This window comes from Protopterus annectens, chromosome 2.part1 (genome assembly GCF_019279795.1).
Source record: "Protopterus annectens isolate FY-2018-M chromosome 2.part1, PAN1.0, whole genome shotgun sequence".
Classification (NCBI taxonomy): Eukaryota; Metazoa; Chordata; order Ceratodontiformes; family Protopteridae; genus Protopterus; species Protopterus annectens.
The window spans coordinates 495,935,235-495,960,179 of NC_056729.1; the positions used below are offsets into that span (position 1 = coordinate 495,935,235).

General features: G+C 42.1%; 1 protein-coding gene across 1 annotated transcript in view; it reads left to right on the forward strand.

The window, feature by feature from the left end:
* NELFA (negative elongation factor complex member A) overlaps nt 1–24,945 on the forward strand; it is a 1,417,687-nt gene that overhangs the window by 1,277,593 nt on the left and 115,149 nt on the right. The window contains exon 10 of the mRNA XM_044062292.1: nt 20,955–21,054. Within this exon, the coding sequence (XP_043918227.1) occupies nt 20,955–21,054 (100 nt within the window). The remainder of the gene's footprint in view (nt 1–20,954; nt 21,055–24,945) is intronic.

Sequence of the window (24,945 nt, forward strand, 5' to 3'; positions counted from 1 at the left end):
CTCAAACAGGACAAGCCAAGGACAATACTGATTGTACCAGAATGGCCATGCCAGCATTGGTACCCCCTCTTGTGCAGTATGACACTGCTACAACCATGGCACCTGCCGCAGACCCCTTCCCTGCTCTCCCAGCAGGCGGGCCAGATTCTGCACACTCAGCTTCAAACCCTGAACTTTGCAGCCTGGCTAATTCCTTGAGATCTCCCCTAGCATCCAACAGTAAGCAGGTACTGGATGTCATTCTGGAGGCAAGGAGGCCTAGTGTTAGAAAATCCTATGCTGAAAAGTGGAAAAAATACTGTTCCTGGAGCCTAGCTCAGGGGATGGGCACAGCGGTGCCCAGCTTACTTCATATTCTACAGTACTTAACAGAAATGCTCCACAAGGGCCTATCCTACTTGTCAATTAAAATTCATGCCTCTGCCATTTCAGCCCATAATACTGAGCCACCCCTCTTCTCTCACCCCTTGCTAAAGCAATTCCTTAGAGGTGCCAAAAATTTAAGACCCCCCCAGGAGAGCTCCCATTTCAGCCTGGGACCTTAACTTTGTATTAGAAAAGCTCACTCTTCCCCCCTTTGAACCAGCTGCTACAGCAGAGTTGAAATTCCTTTTTTGGAAAACAGCCTTCCTTCTAGCCATTACTTCAGCTAGAAAAGTGTCTGAATTATAGGCCCTCATGGCAGTGGAACCCTTCATTATCTTCCATGCGGACAGGGTTTCCCTCAGGACTAATCTTTCCTTTATGCCCAAGGGTTGTGTCTTCTGTGGCCCTAAATCAGTCCATTCATTTGCCTACTTTTTTCCCTAATCCACAAAACAAAGGGGAACGAATACTGCACTCTCTGGATGTGCACAGACTACTTAAATTCTATTTGGACAGGACTAAGCCTATCAGAAAATCTGACCAGTTGCTAGTTAGCTTTGCTGCAGGTGCAGAGGGGAACGCTATTTCAAAGCAAACCATTTCCAAATAGATAGCCCATTGCATCCATTTCTGCTACAAGCACCATGAAAAACCTACCCCACAGAGGATAAGATCACATTCCAAAAGGGCTGCATCTACCTCTGTGGCATTTCTGAGAGCGGTCCCTACCAGGGACATCCTAGAAGCTGCTACCTGGAGCTCTGTACATACCTTCACCAAGCATTACCACTTGCATATCTTTTCTAAATCCAGAGCTGGATTTGCCATTGCAGTCTTGCAGGGATTAATAGCTGGCCCTAATGCTCTTTAACTTCCTCCTTCCTTCCTTAGCTTTGGGAATCAACCCAAATGTGATGACTGCAACAGTGAAACATGAAGAACATAGTACAGTTGTGTACACTTCCATAAATGTAGGTGTTCGAGTGTATTCACTGTTGCAGTCCTGCTTACCCTCCCTCCAGCCCCCTGACTTCTCTTGCCTCTACCTTTCCTTCTTGTTTGGCATATATTATATCATGTGTATTTGCTTTTTGCTGGGGGTGTACAATACCATATAATAGCTTCCTGTTGTGGGGGCACCTGACATTTGGGGCAAGAAAAGGTGATGTAATGGTGTCGGCTGCATGTTTTATACCCCTGACGACCTGGACGTCAAGGAAGAAGCAACAGCATCCTATGCAGAAATCCGAAGACTGGTATTCAGGCCGGCTGAGGGCTACTTGCAGGCAGATAACCCAAATGTGATGACTGCAACAGTGAATGCACTCAAACATCTACATTTATGGTAAGTGTACACAACTGTACTTTCTCCTCCTTGCCCTTTGGTTCAGCTGCTACTCCATGAATCTTCTCCAACTGTCTATCCTCAGTAATTGCCTATTGCAGAACAAAGGGCTTACACATCTACCCATTCTCTGACGACTGTTTCCTACAAGACTTCTTTCCAGAAGAAGCAATAAAGGCCTTTTCATTTGCTCAACAGTGCCTGCAGAAATTAGGTTTCTCCCTAAACCTGTCAGCTTTTCTAGACGTCATACTTTCCAGGGAGGGTTTTTCTCCATCAGGAGACACTGGTTCCTCTCTTGAGCTGTTATGTAGCGAATATCTATAAGTTTATCCTTTAAAAGTTCATTTTTCCCTTTTATACTATTTCTCTTCTTCCTCCCTCTCAGCTTTTCGCTGGCATTAGGTTTGCCACTATTTTTTATATTATCTCTCTCTCTCTTACTATAGCTGGTATTCTGTTTACCTTTTTGATCACGGTAATTCGTTTATATTACCATTGTTGGTGGTGATCTCTTTCCTTATTTAAAAAAACTTTTTCTTGGGAAGGATTGTCCAAGGCATGTGGTCCCCCCAAAAGGCTAATCCACATGTCAGTGTACTAGAGATGGGAGCAGTCCTACTTACATGCAGGCATTTCAAGATGGTCTTCCTGTAGGGACCATTGCAGTTTAGACTGACAACATAACATGTCTGTAGTCTGGTACATCAACAAACAAGGAGGAACCTGACCGTATCCCCTGTGCAGAGAGGCCTTGAGAGTGTGGAAATGGGCAATCTCATCAGACGGCTTTCTAATTGCAACTTACATTCCAGGAAAAATCAGCATATTAGCGAGCAAACTAAGCAAATCCATCCTGATGCCTCACGATTGGTCTCTCAATCTGTGGCGGAAATGATTTTCCATCTTGGAGGCCATCCTTGCTGCAACCGCTTTGTCTCCCACAACAACAAGTACAGCAGGTACTTTGCTCTTATGCTTCCTTAGGGGGAGTCACCAAGAGATGCTCTAGTCCATGTTTGGCCCTTCGGTCTTCTTTATGCTTATCCCAGGGTCTATGTCACCAAATCAAAAGCACTGAAAAATGAACTGTTTTAACATCGAAATTGCTGTTCTTCGAAGTCGCCCTTGTTGGGGGACTGTGGCCCCCACACCCCCCACTAATTATATATACCAACTCCGAGATCGCACTACATTGAGGAAAGGGCAAATTTTTCGATCTTCACTGTACCACAATCTCACAATAAACACCTCAATGAACAGCATTTTCGTAGGTAAAGCCATTCGCTTTCTGGTCTTTTCAGTTTTGTGATGTAAACCCCTTATCTCACTCTTCCTTTAATTCCCAAATTTCTATAGAAAGCAAGTTGGCAGAAGACCTCAGTCATCCTCATTGCCCCTTTCTGGCCTCGACAAGTGTGATTCCCCTCCCTTTGGTCTCACCTTTGTTATCCTCTGTGGATACTGAAGCCAACTCCGGATCTTCTCACTCACCCATCAGGGATCCATCATCCCAATATACAGCCCCTCAAACTAACTCTATGGTTTCTCCACTAAGTAATGGTTAGACAGCCCAGGGTCTCTCCCCCTGCACGTACCAGTATTTTGGTTTACAAGTAGAATCTACTAAAAGTTTACAAGAGCAAGTGGAAAAGGTTCTCCCTATGGGCTTTGAATAATGAGCTTGACTCTCTATCTGCTCCAGTTTCTGCAGTACTTCAGTTTTTAGTAATCCTTTTTAAAAAAGGAACTAGTTTCTCTATGATTAAACTTCAGTTAGCAGCTGTTTCTAATTTTCACACACGAGACTGAAGTTATTCTTTGGCTTCATCCAAATTGTTGCAAAGCATTCCTAAAGGGTATTTTTCTTCTCAGACCACAGATGGAGGATCCTTCACCTGTTTGGGATATCACAGTTGTGCTACAAGGTCTAACAGAAGCCTTTCGAACCTTCAGCTAAAATTATTTAAAATTCCTTTTGTGGAAAACAGTGTTTTTAGTTGCCATTACTTCTGCAAAGAGAATATTTAAACTCCAGACTCCTCAAAAACCCCTTACATCATATTTTTTTTTAAAGATAGGGTTACCTTATGGACAAACCCTTCTTTTCTGTTTCTTTCTTTATATATATATATATATATATATATATATATATATATATATATATATATATATATATATACACAAAGTGGCTTCACAAAATAACGTTAATCAATCCATTCATTTACCAGTCCTTCCAATTTTTTTGAATATAGGAGAGTACATGCTTCATCTCTTTGATGTACACAGACAATTACATTTTTATCATTACAGGACAAAACAAATTAAAAAGTCAGATCAACTCTTTCTCTCTTTTTCACCAGAATAGCTGGGTTGCCCAGTTTCTAAGGTCACTCTAGCTAAATGGATTACAGATGGTATTTCTTGGATATCTTCTCAACAAGGCATGACCTTAGCCAAACTTCCCAAGGTTCATTCAGCCTGATCTATGGCTTCTTCATCTGTCTTTTGGTCAAGAACATCTGTTGATGGTATTTGCCTTGCAGCCACATGTTCCAATGCACATAACTTTGTTACTCACCAAAAATTGGATATTATTTCTAGAAACAGAGCTGCCTTTGGTTCTGTGGTACTCCGGAATATCCTTCCATGAGGGCCACCCAAGATCAGCGTAGCTGGGGACTTATCCCATGGGTTGAGGAAGAATGAAAAGGTCAACATCAGATTTAAAAGTTATGTGCTTATCATGACTAGGCATCTGTGTTGTCCATTTTCATTCTTCCTCAACTTCCCTCCCATCCACCCACCCATTCCCCATCCTTCATGTTTTTGGAAAGACTGTAGGACTGTGTTTTGGAACCTACAGTTACAGGTTGGAGCCCTTTCTTTCTGTCAGTCTTTTCCAGTCTCTGTTTAGCTTTTGGGGCTAATGGCAACAAACTCAATCTGAGGTAATGGGGATGGACTAAGTCATTATGGGTAGAAGGAGGAGCTCGAGACTTGGATCCGAAGTCTGGAATATGCATCTGAGTTGGATCCAAACCTATGGGTTGAGGAAGAATAAAAATGGGCATCACAGTTGCCTAGTTATGGTGAGTACATAACTTTTTTAATCAGTGATACTTGAGGAATCTGTGGGATCTGCACTCTTAGCCACTACAGCACCCTCTCCGATTTGTATCACACTTAAAGAATTGGGCTGGTGGATCACTGCTACCAAGGAAAACAGAGGCATGTCTTTCTGCACCCTCATCCCACAACCAGACGCTGACTATGGATGCCTCAGACAAGTCTTGGGAGGGTTGCAGTCTTTGCACCTGAAGTTGCAAGACAGTTGGGCCTAGTCAGAAAGCCGACTTCACATAAATCTGAAAAAGATGCTAGCAGTTCATTATACTCTTCAAGCATTGAATCACCAGTGAGTTCCTGGCATCCAGAGAGTAATCATGGACAATACTGTAGTCATGATGTTCTTCATGTTCCACTGTTGCAGTCATTACATTTGGGTAATCTGCTGGCAGGTTGCCCTCAATTGGCCTGAATAACAAAGTCTTGGGTCCTGCGTCGGTTGCTGTCTCCTCTTCCATGACGTCAGGGGTATAAAACATGCAGCCGACGCCATTTTATTTAGTCTTTCTTGCCGCGCGGTGCCCGAAGCAGAAGCAGTTCGCAAGTGCCGGTCGGCCGACTCCTGAAATTTTTGCATTCGAGTTTCAGAACCGAAGTCTTCAAACTAAAGCGAAGTACCCCGTTGGGGAAACTTTTTCTTGCTCCTTACCGAAGTCAGTAAAAGTTAATAATTGCATTACTTGTGGAAAGAAAATACCTCGTAAGGATTTTAATTTGTACTGTATTCCTTGCCTAGGCCCAGATCATAATGTGCCTTGCTGTCGGTTTTGTGGTAGATTTAACCAACACACTATTAAGTGTCAGTATATTTTTGCTTCTAAATATTTTGGATCAAGATCTTGAAATGTCGTCGGTTAGTAATCTGACTTACGGAGTTCACAAAAAACACAAAATAAAAAAAGACAGAGTCAGACCGTTGAGGTCCAAAACCCGACGACAAAGCTTCTCCTTAGCCAGTCGCCAGTTCGCCAGTACTCAGTGAGGCGCTTTCGCAGCCCCTGATACCTGGTACTTTTGAGTCACAGAGTCCGGTATGCCGCGAGATTCTCAGAGTATTGAACCCGCAGATGTCTCTCCCTTGGATGGGTCCGGGGCCGTTGAGGAGGCACCGGCTTCTGAGGGTGTTTTCAGGCCTCAACATTTTTATATTAAACCGACGCCAGCCTCAAAAACAAGGTCAAAAACATCTTCTACATCTAAAAAAACGACACATGAGCCACGTGCTCAGGCCCCTATGCCTAAAAAACAGATTATCAAAATGGCTGAGGACTTAATTATCTTGATCAGGGGTTCCCAACCCCCCCCCCCTGCTAAGAGGCCTAGGCAAGGCACTAATTATGAATCTTCAGATCAGGTTTCCATTTCTTCTGATCAGGAATTTTCTATTCCACCATATGAGGATTCTGATGCAGAAGAATCCACCCATCTGCATCTCCTCCTGAGGATAACTCTTTTGGAGAGACTTTGCATACTTTAAGGGAACATTTTCACTGGGAGAGTTAGGACTTCTCTGAATCAAAAAAGAGGCTTAGGGATTTCCTTCTTCTTCCTCAGCATAGGCCTTTGGCAATAGCTCCTGTATTAGACATTGTTGATGATGTGTTTTCGGAATCAAGCATGACTCCTGATTCCCTTCCTCCGGCTTCTAGTCAGCCAGACAGTTATTACAGGGTTCCTGGCTCCCACAAATTTCTATTCAAAAATCCTGCTGCTGATCCTGAGACTATTTCACAGGGTCCCAAGTGTGTAAAGGCCTCTGCAGCCAAAAATCCTGCCCCCTCTGATAGAGATTCCAGGGCGCTGGATAGATGGGAAAAGAAGGTTTATACGTCTGCTACCTTGACAATCAGGGCCTTAAACTGCCAGTTTTATATGCTTAAATATCAACAGCATGTTATGGGCTTACTGAAACAGAAAATGATGATGATTTCTGATTCTGTGGAAAATAGAGTTACAGGATTTATTGCATTCAGCAGAACAGGTTGGAAAGCATACTTTACAATGTGGTTTTGATTCCTTGGAGGCCTCTTGCAGGGCCGCAGTTACTGGATCTGTGATTAGAAGGCATACCTGGCTCAAGGAGCAAAATCTGCCTGATCATGTTAAAGCTAAATTGTTGGATGCCCCCTTGTAGCATGATACTCTGTTTGGTAATAAGGCAGAAGAGGTTTTAAAGAAAATGGAAGACAAAGCTAAATCTATGCAAACTATAAAAGATTTCTTGCAAGTGCAGCCTCCCAGGTTCAGTAGGCACTGGCCTACTAAAAATTGGTCCTTTCCTGTGTCCAACAGAGCCACTCAAGACAAATCCAGGTGCTCCAAAGGCTCCAGATATCAATCAGAGAGTTCTTACAGGTCAAAGCAATGGGGGTGCCTCCACCCCCAAATCTGGAGGAAACAAAGCACAACCCTACAGTAAGCAGTCTCAATGATTTTCCTCTACAATCACCAAGCACTTATCTTTTGGCAGCCCCCTTGGGGGGATAACTAGCACTTCATGCTCAAAATTGGCAGTTAATTACCCAGGACAAGTGGGTATTAAACATAGTATCCCAGGGGTACAGATTTCATTTCCGTACTTTGCCAATTCCAAACAGATGGCCAGATCTGCCACAAAATTAGTGGTCAGAGGCTCAGAAACAAGTTATGTCCCTCATGGATATGGGGGGGGGGGGGGCTATTCAGCCAGTACCAGAAAAGAAAAAAGGACAAGGTTTTTATTCAAGACTTTTCCTGGTACCCAGAAAAGACAATTCCTGGCGTCCAATGCTGGATTTATCGATTTTGAACACATTCCTGGACATTCCAAAATTCAAAACGCCGACTTTACAACAGCTACTGCCTATGCTGGGCAGGAACGCTTGGTTAGTGACGCTAGACTTAAAAGAGGCATACCTGCATATCCCAATAAGGGAATCATGCAGAAGTTATCTCTGCTTCAAGGCAGGTTTTTTGCATTACCAATTCTCTGCACTGCCCTTTGGCTTATCTACTGCACCCAGGGTCTTTACAAAGTGCCTGGCACCAGTAATTGTATTCTGCAGACAAAGAAGCATACAAACTTATCCTTATCTGGACAACTGTCTCATTCAAGCAGAGGTCAAGGACACTCTCCTTCAACATCTGGCATTTGTAAAAAGGCTTCTAACATGCCTAAGGTACACTATAAATGAAAAGAAATCCCAACTGGTACCCTCTCAAATAATTACATTCCTGGGTGTAAGCTTGAATACAACTGCCCAGATGGCTTACCTTACGCCAGACAAACAAAGGCAACTGACAACATACTTCAAACAAATGGCAACAAAAACCCAGTTATCTGCAAGACAAATTCTGCAGGATTTGGGGTTCATGGCATCCTGCATTCTAGTAATTCCATATGCGAGACTGCATACGAGGAAACTTCAATGGTACCTAAAAAGTTTATGGAGTCAACATTGTCACAGTCTGGAAACAATGATTCCTCTCATTCGCTGCCTACAACAGGAGTTACTTTGGTGGGCAGAAACATGTCACCAAAACAAGGGACTGTCATTCACTCTACCCCCTGCCACCCAAACCCTAAGTACAGATGCATCAGACTATGCTTGGGGGGCCCACCTGGCGGGGAGATGCATTCAAGACAAATGGAGCCCAAAACAAATGCATCTGCATATCAACCAGAAACAGATGCTAGCTGTTCAGAATGATCTGACAGCCTTCAAGGACTTACTTCATCCAGGACAACTACTGATAGACAGACAACACCACGGTTATGTGGTACATAAACAAGCAGGGGGGTGCACATTCCTACCCCCTTTGCAGACTAGCCATGGCATTGTGAAACACAGCTTTGACTTGCCAAATACATCAAGTTCAGTTCCTGTCAGGAAAACAAAATACTCTGGCAGACGACCTAAATTTTATGGACCCACACAAATGGAAACTGGATCCACAAATCTTCAGCATGTTAACACAGAATTGGGGGAGCCCAGACATAGATCTATTTGCCTCTCCCCAAAATTATCAGTTGGGCAAATTCTGCACAAGAACTCATTACAAAAAAGCATGGAAAGTGGATGCCCTATCCTTCAGTTGGAAAAACTATCAGTCTATGCCTTTCCCCCTCTGTCTCTTCTCTCCAAGGTCTTACTAAAAGTCAGACAGGAAAAACCAAAAAATGATCCTAGTTGCTCCGGACTGGCCTCACCAGCACTGGTACCCACTTCTAAGGAACGTGTCTCAACTTCCTCCTTGGTACTTGCCTCAAATACCTCATCTACTGTCCCAGCAGAACAATCAAATTCTGCGCACTCAGCTCCAAACTCTGAATCTTGCAGCATGGCTGATCATTTAATTATTCAAACACCACCTCTTAGTAAATCTGTGATGGATGTGATTTTGGAAGCCAGAAGGCCTAGTACTAGAAAATCTTATGCTGATAAGTGGAAGAGATTCTGTGCTTGGAACCAAGCACAAGGAACAGACACAGCAAAGCCCAGTATATTCCTCAGATTTTACAATATTTGACTGAGATGCTTGACAAGGGCCTATCTTTTTATTCAATAAAAATCCATGCCTCTGCCATCTCGGCTCATTACAACACATAGCCTCCCCTCTTTTCTCATCCTCTGCTTAAACAGTATCTTAGAGGGACCAAAAATTTAAGGCCTCCCAGAAGACCACCAACTCCTGCACGGGACCTTAATTTTGTGCTGGAAAAACTCACCCTGCCTCCTTTTGAACCAGCAGCTACTGCGGATAAAAAAATTTCTATCTTGGAAAACAGTTTTTCTCTTGGCAGTCACTTCAGCAAGAAGGGTTTCAGAACTACAGGCTCTCATGGCTGTGGAGCCTTTTATTACATTTTACCGGGACAGGGTGTCCCTCTGGACCAATCCTTCTTTTATCCCTAAGGTATTATCCAGTGGGGCTCTTAACCAGACAATTCACCTGCCAACATTTTACCCAAGTCCACAGAACAAGGGGGAGCGGATTCTGCATTCCTTGGATGTACACAGACAACTAAGATTCTACTTAAACAGGACCAAATCTGTAAGAAAGTCTGAGCAACTACTGGTAGCATTTGCTACAGGGTCAGAGGGGAAGTCTATATCAAAGCAGACTATTTCTAAGTGGATAAGCCACTGCATTTGTTTCTGCTACTTGCACCATGGTAAACCTGTGGCTGCCTCTACCTCAGCAGCTTTTCTCAGAGGGGTTCCAATCAAAGACATTCTAGAGGCTGCTACTTGGAGCTCTGTTCATACCTTCACAAAGCATTATCATTTGCCTCTCTTCTCCAAATCCAGGGCAGGCTTTGCCACTGCAGATGTTCTTCGTGTTTCACTGTTGCAGTCATAACTGTAGGGTGCTCCTGCCGGCAGGCAGCCCGAGGTCGGCCAGAATCCCAAAGTCTGGGTCCGGCGTCGGCTGTATAAGCTAGTATCCTGACGTCAGTACGCCTTGGTACATAGCCCTCAGCCGACGCCATCTTCTCCAGTCTTTCTTGCCGTGCGGTGGAAAGCAGCTCGCAAAAAGTTGGTTGGCGATTTTCGAACAGCGTATTTGGTTGTTGTCGGTCCGAAGTTCTTACTTCTCTTCTCAAAGCTAAGTACCCCGTTGGGGAATCTTTTTCTTGTTCCTCCGATGTCAGAAAAAGTTAATAATTGTATAGCGTGTGGGAAACAAATACCTCATAAAGATTTCCATTCTTACTGTCTACCTTGCTTAGGCCCTGACCACGACGTTTCTTGTTGTCGGTTCTGTGCCAGGTTCAATTCTCGTACTATCAAGCGCAGGTACGATTGGGCTTTAAATTATTTTGGCAGACGCTTCAATTATAGAATGTCGTCGGACACTAGCGGAGTTCAAAAGAAGCGCAAAGACAAAGACAGGCCTCCGAGGTCCAAACAGGACTCGTTGCAGCTGGAGCCAGCTTCCGGTTCGGCTGTCGTCAGTGAGGCGCTTTTGCAGCCCCTGTCGTCCGCCACTTCTGAACCGATGGCCGATACGGACTCCCATGGGGAGCCATCAAGGCCCACTATTTTAACTGCTGCAGGACCTTCGGACGTCGCTCCTTCAGATGGGTCCGGAACCGCTGTGCAGGTACCGGCTTCTGAGGGGTTTTCAGGCCTACTCACATCACTATTTCAAAGGCAAAGGCAAAGACAAAGACTCCTACTAAGTCTAAAGTTCCAGCTCAAGCTGCTTCTGAATCCACTCCCAAGACACAAAAACAATTATTGAGGATGGCTGAAGATTTGCTTACAATGATTAGGGGTTCTCACCCCCCTCCTGAGAAAAGGCCTCGACAGGATGTTATTCTGGATTCCTCTGACCAGGCTTCTGTATCTTCTGTTTCTTCCTCTGATCAGGACTATTCCTTTCCCCCTTATGAGGATTCGGATGCTGAGGATTCTTTGCCCTCGGCCTCTCCACATGAGGATTTTTCTTTTGGGGAAACCTTGCATGAGATGAGGGAACATTTTCATTGGGAAGGACAGGAATATTCTGCTTCCAAAAAGAGGCTTAGAGAATTTCTTCTTCTTCCTCAGCATAGGCCTTTAGCTATCCCTCCTGTCTTGGACATTGTAGATGATGCTTTTTCTGAGGCTAATTTGAATCCTGATTCCATGCCTCCTGCTCCTTCTAAGCCTGATAGATTTTATAGGGTTCCTGACTCTCATTTATTTTTATTTAAAAACCCTGCTGCGGATCCTGAAACTATTTCTCAGGGCTCTAAGGCTGCTAAGGTTGCTACTTCTAAAAATCCTATTCCCACTGAGAAGGATTCTCGTGCTTTAGACAGGTGGGGAAAAAGGTATATACTTCTGCTACCCTGTCTGTAAGGGCTTTAAATTGCCAGTTTCATATGTTTAAATATCAGCAATTTCTTTTGTCTGTTTTAAAGCAAAAGCTTGCTTCCCTTCCTGCTTGTGCAGAGGATAAGGAACTTCAGGATGTTTTGCATGCTACTGAACAGGTTAACAAGCATAGCTTACATTGTGGTTTTGATGCTTTGGATGCTTCTTGCAGGGCTGCTGCCTCTGGTACTGTGATTAGGAGACATGCCTGGCTTCGTGAACAAAGTTTACCTGAACAGGTTAAGGCTAAGTTATTAGATGCCCCTGTTCAACAAGATGTTCTTTTGGTTCTAAGGCTGAGGAAGTTATTAAAAAGATGGAAGAAAAGGCAAAGTCCATGCAGACTGTAAAAGATTTCTTGCAAGTTCAGCCTCCTAGATTTTCCAGGAATTGGCCCTCTAAAAATTGGTCCTTTCCCACGTCTGACAGGCCTCAAAGGGGAAGATATAGATGCTCCAGAGGTCGTGGTCAAGGCCAGACCTCTTACAGATCTAGACAATGGACTGCTTCTTCACCTAGAAGGGGAGAAGACAGATCCCAATCTCAAAGAAAGCAAACTCAATGACTCTCGGTTGGGCTTCAGGACCCCTTCACCTGGATGCCCCTCTCGGAGGAAAACTGACTCTTTTTTACAGAAATTGGACTCATATTACCCAGGACAGATGGGTATTGGACGTGATTTTAAAAGGTTACAAGTTCCACTTTCACACTTTGCCAAGGACTCACGGTTGGCCAGATCTGCCAAAACTTCAATGGTCAGAGGCCTTAACTCAAGTGGATGCTCTTCTGGCCATGAGAGCCATAGAGCCTGTTCCACTCTCGGAAATGGGAAAAGGGTTTTATTCAAGGCTGCTTCTGGTTCCCAGAAAACAAAACTCATGGAGACCTATTCTGGACCTTTCTGTGTTAAACACCTTTTGGAAATTCCAAAGTTCAAGATGCTTACTCTGCAACAGCTAATTCCAATGCTCTCTCAGGATGCCTGGATGGTGACATTGGACTTAAAGGAAGCCTATTTGCATATCCCTATCAGACAAGAACGCAGGAAATTCCTCAGGTTCAAGGCAGGTTCGAGGCACTTTCAATTCTCTGTTCTGCCCTTTAGTTTATCTACTGCCCAGAGTCTTCACCAAGTGCCTGGCACCAGTAGTGGCTTACTGCAGACTTCAGGGGATTCAGATTTACCCCTATTTGGATGACTGCCTTATTCAGGCAGACAGCAAAGATCTTCTGCTTCAACATCTGGACTTTGTTCCACGTCTTCTCCTACTACTGGGATTCTCAGTGAACATAAAAAAGTCACATTTGATCCCTTCTCAACAAATGGTATTCTTGGGAGCCCTCTTAAATACAACCTTACAAAGGGCCTACCTCACTCCAGAAAAACAAACTCAGCTGGCTTCTACTTTCAACACCTTGGCAACTCTATCTCAGCTCACTGCAAGGAAATTCCTGCAGGCTCTGGGCTACATGGCTTCCTGCATTCTGTTGATTCTAAGCAAGGCTTCACATGAGAAAGCTTCAATGGTATCTGAAAAGTGTATGGTCACAGCATTACCACGATCTGGATATTCTGATTCCTCTGATCCCCTGCCTCCAGAAGGAGTTCCTCTGGTGGTCCAGGGCATGCACTTTAAACGAAGGAAAACCTTTTCGTCTCCCTCAACCTACTCAAATCCTAACCACGGACACCTCGGATTATGCTTGGGGAGCACACTTTCTAGACAATTGCCAGCAGGGAACCTGGACAAAGGACCATCTTCACTGGCACATCAATCTGAAGGAAATGCTGGCAGTTCAAAATGCCCTTTTAGCCTTCAAAAACCTTTTACAACCAAGGCCTCTGCTAATTCGCTCAGACAACATCACGGTCATGTGGTACATCAACAAGCAGGGGGGTTCTCATTCTTACCCCCTTTGCAGACTAGCTTTGGGTTTATGGGACACAGCTCTAAATTTGAATCTGCATCTCCAGGCTCAATTCATTCCAGGGAAACAGAATCTCTTAGCAGACAGCCTGAGCAGAAACATTTCAGATCCTCACGAATGGATGCTAGACACCAACTTGTTCAACAGGATTACTGCAGTTTGGGGATGTCCCCAGATAGATCTGTTTGCATCCCATCTCAATCGTCAGCTGCCTCGCTTTTGCACCAGGTCCTTCCACAAAACAGCATGGAGAGTGGATGCCCTGTCCTTCAGCTGGAGAAGCCTTTCAGCATATGCCTTCCCTCCTCTTCCTCTACTGCCTCGGGTACCACTGAAGATAAAACAGGACAAGCCCAAGTTCCTCATCTTGATTGCTCCAAATTGGCCTCGACAGTTTTGGTATCCAACCTTAAAGCTCCTGTTCTCGGGGCCTCCTTGGATTCTCCCACTGAACCCTTCGCTTCTGTCCCAGCATCAGAGTCAGTTACTACATTCCAATCTCAAGACCCTTTGCCTGGCAGCTTGGCTCTTCAAAGGAATTTGATTTCCTCTAGTCTTCCCAAACAAGTTTTGGATGTTCTTTTGGAAGCTAGGCGGCCTAGCACTAGGAAATCCTATGCCTCTAAATGGAAGAGGTTTTCTATTTGGATGCAGGACCGAGGCTCTGATCCTCAGGTTCCTGATCTCTCCTCTATTTTGCTTTACCTTTCGGAACTTTTATCTAAAGGACTTTCCTTTTCTTCCATTAAGATTCATGCTTCTGCTATCTCTGCATTTCAGTTCTGATCCTCCTGTTTTTCACATCCTTTGGTGAAGCAGTTCTTGAGAGGGGCTAAAATTTGCCCCCAAGGACCCCACCTGTCCCTGCCTGGGATCTTAATTATGTTTTAGAAAAACTTACTTTGCCTCCTTTTGAGCCTGCTGCATCTTCAGATATTAAGTTTCTATCCTGGAAGACTGTTCTTTTGTTAGCATTGACCTCTGCCAGAAGGGTCTCAGAGTTGCAAGCTCTCATGGCTGTGGAACCATACCTTATTTTCCATCAGGACAGAGTATCCTTGAGGACCAATCCTACTTTCATGCCTAAGGTGATTTCGAAGTGGCTTTAAATCAGACAATTCACCTTCCTACTTTCTTTCCAAATCCTCAAAATAAAGGGAAAGGATTTTGCATTCATTGGATGTGCACAGACAGTTACGATTTTACTTGGACAAGACTAAAGAGTTCAGAAAGTCTAACCAATTGTTTGTTTCCTTTGCCTCCAGTTCTCTTGGAAAACCTATTTCTAAACAAACTATTTCCAAATGGATTGCTTATGGAATCAGATTTTGTTACACTCATCATGGGAAACAGTTTCCAGGGACCATTAGAAGTCATTCTACTAGAGCAGCTGCTACTTCTACAGCTTTCCTCAGAGGAGTCCCTACCAAGGATATCTTGGAAGCTGCCACTTGGAGTTCTGTGCATACTTTTTCCAAGCACTACAATCTCCCTTGTTTTCTAAGTCTAGGGCAGGCTTTGCCTCTGCTGTCTTGCAGGGTATTCTTGCCTCCCTTCTTCTATCTAAAGCCTCCTCCCCTCTACACTGCTTTGGGATTCCACCCTACAGTTATGACTGCAACAGTGAAACACGAAGAACATAGTACAGTTGTGTACACCTACCATAAATGTAGATGTTCGAGTGTCTTCACTGTTGCAGTCGGGGTTTCCCTCCCTCCTATCCCCTCTTTTTCTCTTATTTGTGGTGTATTTGTGTTTCCTTGTTGGATTCATTTTGATTTGTTGGGGACTTCTGACATCTAGGGCAAGAAAGGCTGGAGAAGATGGCGTCGGCTGAGGGCTATGTACCAAGGCGTACTGACGTCAGGATACTAGCTTATACAGCCGACGCCGGACCCAGACTTTGGGATTCTGGCCGACCTCGGGCTGCCTGCCGGCAGGAGCACCCTACAGTTATGACTGCAACAGTGAAGACACTCGAACATCTACATTTATGGTAGGTGTACACAACTGTACTTTCTGCAGGGCCTTATAGCTGCTCCTAATGCTGTTTAGTCCCATCCATAGCTTTGGGATTCTACCCAAATGTAATGACTGCAACAGTGAAACACGAAGAACATAGTAGAGTTGTGTACACTTACCATAAATGTAGATGTACGAGTGTATTCACTGTTGCAGTCTGGGTTACCCACCTGCCATCCCCCTTTTCTATACCTTTTTTTCCTTCACTATATACTAACGCCTTTGTGGTGTATTTGCTTTTAGATGAAGGTAAAGTTTATGTTGCTAAAAGTGCATTTACATATATTTCTGTTTATTTATATTTATACACACACACACATATATATATATATATATATATATATATATATATATTTTTTTTTTTTTTTTTTTTTTTTTGCTCCCCATTTGGGGGGCACCTGACATCTGGGGCAAGAAAAACTGACGTCATGGAAGAGGAGACATCAACTGACACAGCACCCAAGACTTTGTTATTCAGGCTGACTGAGGGCAACCAGCCAGCAGATTACCCAAATGTAATAACTGCAACAGTGAATACACTCGAACATCTACATTTATGGTAAGTGTTCACAACTGTACTTTCTACATCAACAAAAAGGGAGACACACACACTTACCTCTTGTGCAGGATGACATTGAAAACTGACTGTAAACCGAAATATATTAATGAAGGTATACATTCCAGCAAGTGACAACTTTACTAGCAGGCCAGCTGAGCAGAACCTCGTCAGACCCCACCATGAGCGGGCACTGCACAGGGAGGCTTTCCTGTAGCTGACATGAAAATGGGAACTGCTTAAAACAGATCAGTTTGCATCCCACAAAAATGTCTGCATCAGGAAGTTCTGATGTCCTAACTGAAGTCAGTTTTTCAGTATTCATCACAGATGGGTTTTCGTCGCCGATGTCCAGCCAGGGTACCAAAGCTTTACATTCTCGAGGGTATACATCCAAAGTATGACCTCAGCTTGTGTGCGTTGGGGTATAAAGACGTATGTAAAGCGAGTTCCTCAGACTCTCACCGCAAGCCCAAATGCAGGTCATGCACCCATCCAACTGATCTACATTTGGTCATTGGTAACATTACTTCAGTAGTCTTTGTCAGATAAATGCCCCATTAAGGAACCTTCCTTTCCTTTTATCTTAAAGCTGAGCTGTTTAAAATTGTTAGATGCAATTTAGGAGGGGGTGAATGTGAGTATAGTAAGCAGATTCCATACAAAGACTTGTACACTAAGTGACTTCTTTGCCTAGGCTCAGAACACAACTGCAAGTTCTGTTCCTTTTCTGTCAGTCATTCGTTCCCAAACCCATCATATTGAGATTATCCTGTCTTAATACTTTTTTCAAATTTAGTAATTAAAAAGCCTAGCTCAGTCTTAGGTGGTGAACTCTCAAGCTTCTAACATCACCCTTCCCACAAGAAGAAACTCCAGAGACCCTGAGATGATTCCCAGTCCAAAGTCTGTGAGTCACATGTACCTGCTGATGTGGTCAGACCTGCTATACATCTGATTACCTCTCAGCTGCATGCTACTGAGACCCCATTGGAAGCCAGTATGGCCTATGAGGCCTTGCAGACTGTGAATACCTCAGAAGATAAAAAGCAGTAAAGCTGCACTCTTTTATTCATCAACAACAGGATAAAGCTTTTGGGTAACACCCTTCATCAGTATAATGAGATATCTTGTTCACAGTATAAATAAGCATTTTTCTAAAAACACATGACACAACCAACCAATAAAAAGTTAATCCATATCAATTAAGTAACATTAATAAAGCTTTATATACTAATATTAGTAGCTAAACAAAAGGAATATAAATGAATGTCATACACAAACATGATGAATATCAGTAGTAAAATGCTGATGAAAATGTTTTAATTTAGTAATATGTCTTTAAAGCTTTATTAATGTTACTTAATTGATATGGATTAACTTTTTATTGGTTGGTTGTGTTATGTGTTTTTAGAAAAATGCTTATTTATACTGTGAACAAGATGTCTCATTATACTGATGAAGGGTGTTACCCGAAAGCTTTATCCTGTTGTTGAATAAAAGAGAGTTTTACTGCTTTTTATTTTATTTGAATTCATAGTGCGATATTTTAGCAGTGAAAATTTTGTACAGTTGGTGTTTGTTTATATTATTTATAATACCTCAGAAGAACCACATCTCATCTCAGAGGGCCCACATGGAATCCCTCAGATCCTTGTATGGGAGGTGGTTCCTGGTACACTTATTGAAATGAAACAAGGTTCCGAACGTACAAAGCGGCCCAACGAAAGGCCTGCAAGTACGGTAGATGCACAGGCCAGAGTAACTTGTATAAAAACAAAAAAGGAGCCAACACCAGGAATTAGAAGCAGTAAATGTTTATTATAACCAGACCAGTTTCAGCATATAGCTTTCCTCAGTGGTTAGACATGATTAGCAGTACAAAAACTGCATTTAAATATGGTATCCAATAAAGCAATAAATTACATCATTTCCTGTGAGAAAAACATAATTAAAAGATAGTGCAAATAGATCTTATGTGTTTAAAATAAACCTAAAAAAATAAACAATTAGAAATGCAGAAAAATATAAATGGCAATATTATACTCAAAAATACAATATATTACAGTTTATCATTTAAACCTCGTGGAAAGAGACCACCTAATTTGACTATCCATTTCTTTTCTTTGGTATGAAGTATGTTATGCCACCCTGTTTTGAAAGATTTGTTTCCCAATATTCTATCAATGATGGTAAATGTAAATTTGGCTGTGTTGTGAATCAAGCTGTGTCTATACAAAGCATTGGTCATTCTAGCATTCCTGATGTCTCCTAAATGTTCCGACATGCGACATCTAAACTGTTTTGATGTTTGTCCAATGTAAAATGCTTGACAAGTACATGTGGCCAAGTAAATGACCCAATCAGTTCCACAGTTTGCAAAACAATTAATGTCAAATAATTTGCCTGTATTCTTGCTAGTAAAGTTTTTGGTCTTAAAGACATGTTTGCAAAAGGAACAATGCCCATATGGGTAACACCCAACTAGTTTCTCCCCTGACAGTCATTTGGTGATGAATGACCTCCTGGCACCTAATCTTTTTGTAGTGTGAAAAATGAAAACCTAATGTTTTCCCCTTTCGGTATGAGAACTGACATTTGTTGCCCAACCAGTCATCAAGCCGTGTGTTAATTTTGAGTATATTCCAATGTTTGTCAATAATCTCAATGAAATGGCTAGTGTTCCTTCCGAACGTGGTAACCAACCGAAGAGTATCCTGACTATTCCTGGTATGTTTATATCTGTATGTCAAAAGGCTATCCCTTGGTTGATTGTGAGCCCATTGTGATGCTGATTTGACATTGTCTGTACCCCCTCTCCAAAAACCTGTTGATAAGATCATGATGGCAATGGGTAAGGTCCTGCTGTGAGGAACAGATTCTCTTAATTCTAAGGAACTGAGATTTAGGAATGTTATTAATAATATGCTTTGGATTGAGACTGGAGGCTTGTAACAAACTATTATATTGGGGGTACTTCCTATAAACCGTGGTTCTTAAGTTGTGCTTACGCTCTAGGTGTACATCAAGAAAATTAATTTCTTTATCATTGTAGTTGACAGTGAATTGTACCCCCCATTTGTTACAATTAAGATAATCGACAAACTCTTCAAGATATTCTGTGCCCCCTCTCCAAACAAGCCAGCAATCGTCTAAGTAACTTCGCCAAATATCAGTCTCGGGTAAATACAGATTGTGTACCTCATTATAAGTGATATGTTCCTCAATATACCCCATATAGAGATCTGCGTAGATGGGAGCAAAAGATGCTCCCATAGCTGTACCCTGGATCTGCAAATAGCATTGATCTTGGAAATAAAACACATTTTTAGTAAGTACATGTTCAGCCATGCAGATTAAAAGAGTGTTGAAACCTGGGCTGTAGATATTTGTTTTTATTGAGCCAGAATTCCAATGCAGTCAGTCCCGCCCAATGGGGAATGCAGGTGTAAAGTGATTTGACATCCAGTGTGCACATTAACCACTGGGGTTCCAATTGGGAATCTGAAACTATTTGCAGAAATTCAGTTGTGTCTTTTATTCTGGCCCTAATGTGCCTAAGTAAGGGTTTTAAATATTCAGTTAGATAAGCAGACAAGGGTTCAGTGACTGAACCAATTCCAGAAACAATCGGTCTACCTGGAGGTGTTTGGAAAGATTTGTGGATTTTGGGCAATAAATATAAATATTGTTTACCTGGGTCCAGTACAGTCAATTGAATTTTGGTTTTGGCACTAATAATCCCTTCCTCAACAGCGGATTGCAAAAAGTCATCTATATCCTGCTTAAAATTGAGAGTGGGGTCCAAAGGCATGTTCAAATAATGCTGAGTGTTAGACAACTGTCTCTTTCCCTCAGCCCAGTAGTAACTGGAGTCCATGACAACAACCGCCCCTCCCTTATCAGCAGGGAGAATAATAATATTAGTATTGGATTTGAGATCATTTAATGCCTGCTGTTCTTCTCTATTCAAATTCTGTCTCAGGATGCTCCCAGAGCCGATATGATGATGTAAATCTTTGATAATTGCTTGTTGAAAGATGGCAACGTGTTTGTCCATAGGTGGATTAAAATTGGAAGTATTTTCCTGCCAGTATTTGAACGTAAATAATCATAGAGTCCGACTTTTTATGTTTGTTTATTTTATCTGAGCCAGACACAGGCCTGCAAACTGGGACTCCAAAGTTAAGTTTTTAAAGATAGGTTTCCTCAGTCTTTTAACTGCCTGGGACTGGGACTAGCCTTAACTTACTGATTTAGGCATGGGGACCATAGGGGCAAGTATGTGAAAAAAAATAGTAACATGGATAAATATTTTAGGAGGACCTGCTTTGATAGTTCTTCTTTTCTGCACATTTTTTCCTAACTTTATTTCCTGCAAGTTGCACTTGGTTGTGCTTTGTTGCTTTCTTAGGTGCTGCCATCAGCCCTGTCATACTGAAGGACCTTGTCTGGACCTTTAGGAAAAAAAAAAAAAAACAATAAAGGCTTGCCATTAGTGATGTGGCAGATGACAATGAGTATTGCAAAGATGCATTTCCTTGTAGGAACTTAAATTCTGCTGTAGGCAACTGTCATTATGTATTTAAATTCACACATAAACTCCTGTATCTACTTCATTGGAAAGTTTAGTAGTTTAGGTGGCATGTAATGAATAGTTCATTTAACAGTCATTTCTAAGACTAGAAATGCTAACTTTTTTTTTACTAATGTACTGGGAACAGTCTTCAACTTAATCAAGTGCATCTTCTTATTTTTAAAGAAAGAGCAAATGTATGCAGCACAAGAAATGTTCAAGACAGCAAACAAGGTTACACGACCAGAGAAGGCCCTCATACTTGGTTTTATGGCAGGATCCAGAGGTAAGGACAAAAAGCATTGTTTCCTGGGTTAAATTACTGCTCAAGATTTACTGCAAAATCTAAAACTTTATGCATTGTGATATGGGGATAAGTTTCATAAAAGCTTCCATGCTTCATATATGACAGTTATTTGTAAAGAAAAAATGCTAGTCTCCCTTTGAAGTTTTTAACGTTAACACCTGTCTTCTGTCACTCCTGGTTACTCCAGATGTCAAAGAAGTACTAGTCTTACCATGTTTAGTTTTGTATGTAGTTAATGTCACTTTAGGTACATGTATTTTTTAGCATGCACTTAGGAAGTGTAATGGTGCTCAATCCCTGAACTTTGAATTTTGATTACAGATGGCAGTGGGAGTCTCTCCCTCCTTTTTGCGAGATTCCCCCTCCACCGCCTGACCAGTTCCTCTTTTCCCTCCTGTCATTCAGCATCTGCTCTTTCTTGTGGGATGATAGAAGTGGTCCCTCCTCCTCAATTAGAAGAAAGATTTTACTGAAGAATGTTTTTGGTACCAAGGAAATAAGATTCTTGGAGACCAGTTCTGGATCTTTTCCTTTCTGAACCTGTTTGTGATAGTTTCAAAATGTCCTTTGACAACATGTTTTCCCTCAGTCCCCATTTGAGTTTTCTGGTGACCTTAGCTTTAAAAGATGCATGTCGTCACATTCCTATGGATCCTGATTTCAGACATTTGTTAAGGTTGTGTCTGGATCACATTGTCAGTTCTCTGCATTACCCTTTAGTCTTATCAGCTACTCCAAGGGTATTCACAAAATGTCTGGCTGCAGTAGCAGCATACTGCAAGGTATTCATGTATTTCCTTTAGACAACATGCCTATCTTTGCGGAGCCTTTTACAAGGTGTCAGGAATCTCTCACCTGATTAAGGGATCTCCTAAACAGACTAGGGTTCCTGGAGAACATACAGAAGTCTTGTCTGACTCCTCCTCGCAGGACTGTTTTCCTGCGGTATCGTCTGGTCACCTCAGTTTAAAGTGCTGTTCTTCCACAGGAAAAAGTACCCAAGTTTTTCTCAGACTGTTGTTTCAGCCATTAAATTTCTCAAGATTCTGGGTCTTGTGGCTTCTGTGATTTTCGTGATTCCTCTTGTAAGGCTCCACATGAGAAAAATCCAGTGGTACTTCAATATCCTCTGACATTTCAGGCATCCATTCTGGGGATTGTGAAAGGGAGATTTTTTTGGTGGAGGCATCACATTTATAAGAATCTAGGTTTCCCATTCTCCTTACCAGCACCAGCAAAGTTGGTCACAACAGGTGCCTCAGACTTTGCTTGGGGAGCAGTGTTTATGGGGGTAAAAGTGCAGGATCTGTGAAACAAGGCTGAAACACACACGTAAGAGATATTGGCACTTAAAAATGCTATCAGCTGTTTGTCATCTGTGTTTCTCCTGATCTCTACAAGTGTTTGCAGATAATACTACAGTGATGTGGTACATAAATGTAGGGGAGATGATCTTACCCCTCCATGCAGCCTAGCCTTGGGTAACCCAGGATTTAGCTTTTAAGCACAATCTCATTCTACAGGCATTTTACATACCACCAGTGCAGACAAGATGAGCAGGACTAGGACAGACCCTCACGAATGAAAATCGAATCATAGAATTCCGAGAATTGATGCAGCTGAGGGGAGCACCTCAAATATCTGTTTTTGCCTCCACTTATAAATTAGTTGTCCAAATTCTGATGAAGGATTCTGTGAAATAAGGCCTGGAAAAGAAATATTTTTCTTTTCCTATCCCTTCCACTAATATTCAGGGTCAGTCTAAAGATTCAGAAGAATTCTACAAAGGTTATTGTGGCTCCCTTCTGACCTAGGCAACAGTGGTTTTCCCATTTGAAAACGACCAGTGGACAATTACCATAAGCTTGCTCAAAGATTGGATCTAGTCACACAAGACAAGGGATGTTTGATACGTCCCAGTCCCAAACATGTGCAGTTGACTGCCTGGGTGTTACAATTTTAATACCTTTTAGGAACCTTTTTCTGTGGATGTTTAGCAAGTATTAAAGAAGGCAAGAAAGTGTTCTACTAGAAAATCATACATTAGTAAGAGGAATACATTTTCTAGTTGGTGCAGGGATGGAACCACCACCCATTCAGGGCTAGTGTTTCTCTGGTTCTACATTTTGTGAGAGTTACTGTCTTTTGCTCTTTTGATCCCCCCTTTCAATGCAGTCACATATAAAAATGTTTTTGAAAGGGGTGTTGTGTACTAAGTCTCATAGAAAACTGGTGGCTTCTCCTTGGGATCTTAATTTTGTGTTGAAAAATGTAATTCTTGCTCCATTTGAATGAGCTTATCAGGCTGACTTGAGTTCTTAACAGGGATAAGAGAGTTACTGTTCTTGTAGAGGTCAAAACAATTAGTATCTGAGTTGCAAGCTTTTATATTGAACAATTCTATCTTGTTTTCCACAAAGATGGGGTTTCCTAAGAACCAAGCCTCCATTTATGCCTAAAGTAGTATCCAAATTTACATTGATGCTATCTGTCTTCCTGTATTCTTTCCAGAACCTGAAATGAAAGAGAAAAGGATACTCCATACTTTGAATATCCACAGACAACTTGGGTACTATCCTGACGGAGCAAAATCTTTCAGAAACTTTAATCAGTTCATTTCTTGTGAAGATAAGAAAAATAACAACCTGTGTCAAAACAGACTATTTGCAAGTCACCTCATGCAATTACCTTTTATTCTATCCTTCATAACAAAGGAGGTCCTAGGCAGAGTACAGGCTTATCCTACCAGGGCCTTGGTTTCATTTGTGCCATTTTGAAAGGGTTGGATTGTAGAAGTATTGTAGGTGAAACAACTTGGTCCTCTGTCCACAGTTTGACAAAGCACTATAAACTAGATTTCTTCTCCACACCTAAGACAGGCTTTGCTAGAAACATTCTCTAGGGGTTCCTGGACCCCCATTCTTCTTCCTCCCTCCCTGTCATTCTAAACTGTCATAATCTACCCATATAGTAAGGCTACTGCAGCAGTGAACTATGTGATAAACATAGTACAGTTATGTAAATAAACATATCATAACAGTAGATGTTCAAATGATAACTGCTGTAGTATTGGCTCGCTCCCTCCAGCCCCCTTATTTTCACATGTTTTTGTTGCCGGAGTGAGGACCTTTATTTTCATTTTCCGAGCATTGTCCTTGGCAGAGCTTTAGCCTCCCCATCTCTGTATGAAAGTTCTGCAGGGTTCAGCTTCTAAACCTGCCTTTTTAGGCAGCTCAGCACATGGAAGATGCCCTGAAGCTTTAATAGCTGGCAAGCTGTTATATTCTTATCAGGGTATGCTGCAGCTGTAATCATTTGAACATCTACTGTTACATTAAGTTTACTTACAAAACTGTACTTTGCCAGTTACTTGGACTTGTTTGTACTTGTGGGTTCGATGGCAATAGTCTGGTGATAATTACAGTAGTTGTTAAGAATGACCTCCATGTCAGCAATATATTGGCAATAAGAACACCTGCCACATTTTGTAGAGACTAATCTTGAAACTTATTTACCCTTTTCTAACACCTCCTTAATATTGTTGTTGTACCTTATATACAGACGTGGGCTTGTCCCCCAAATGATTGTATAGTTCCTCTTCAGTTTTCAGATATTGCCAAACAGTCATTGCATTCAAGACAGGGGACTGTAATTCAACAGGTTTGGCTTACTTAGCTTTGTGTAATCAGTGCTTTGCTTTTTATGTGGGTAAAACAGAAAGGAAACTGGCCAAAAAGATTTACGAAGACTTGTATGTTATGAGAAAGGCTAACCCCAACAATGGTCTATATAGACATTCCCTAACCTGTGATGGTTTAAAAAAAATAGTTTTTGGTATTTTAGAAATTGTTCTACTGGATACCAGAGGAG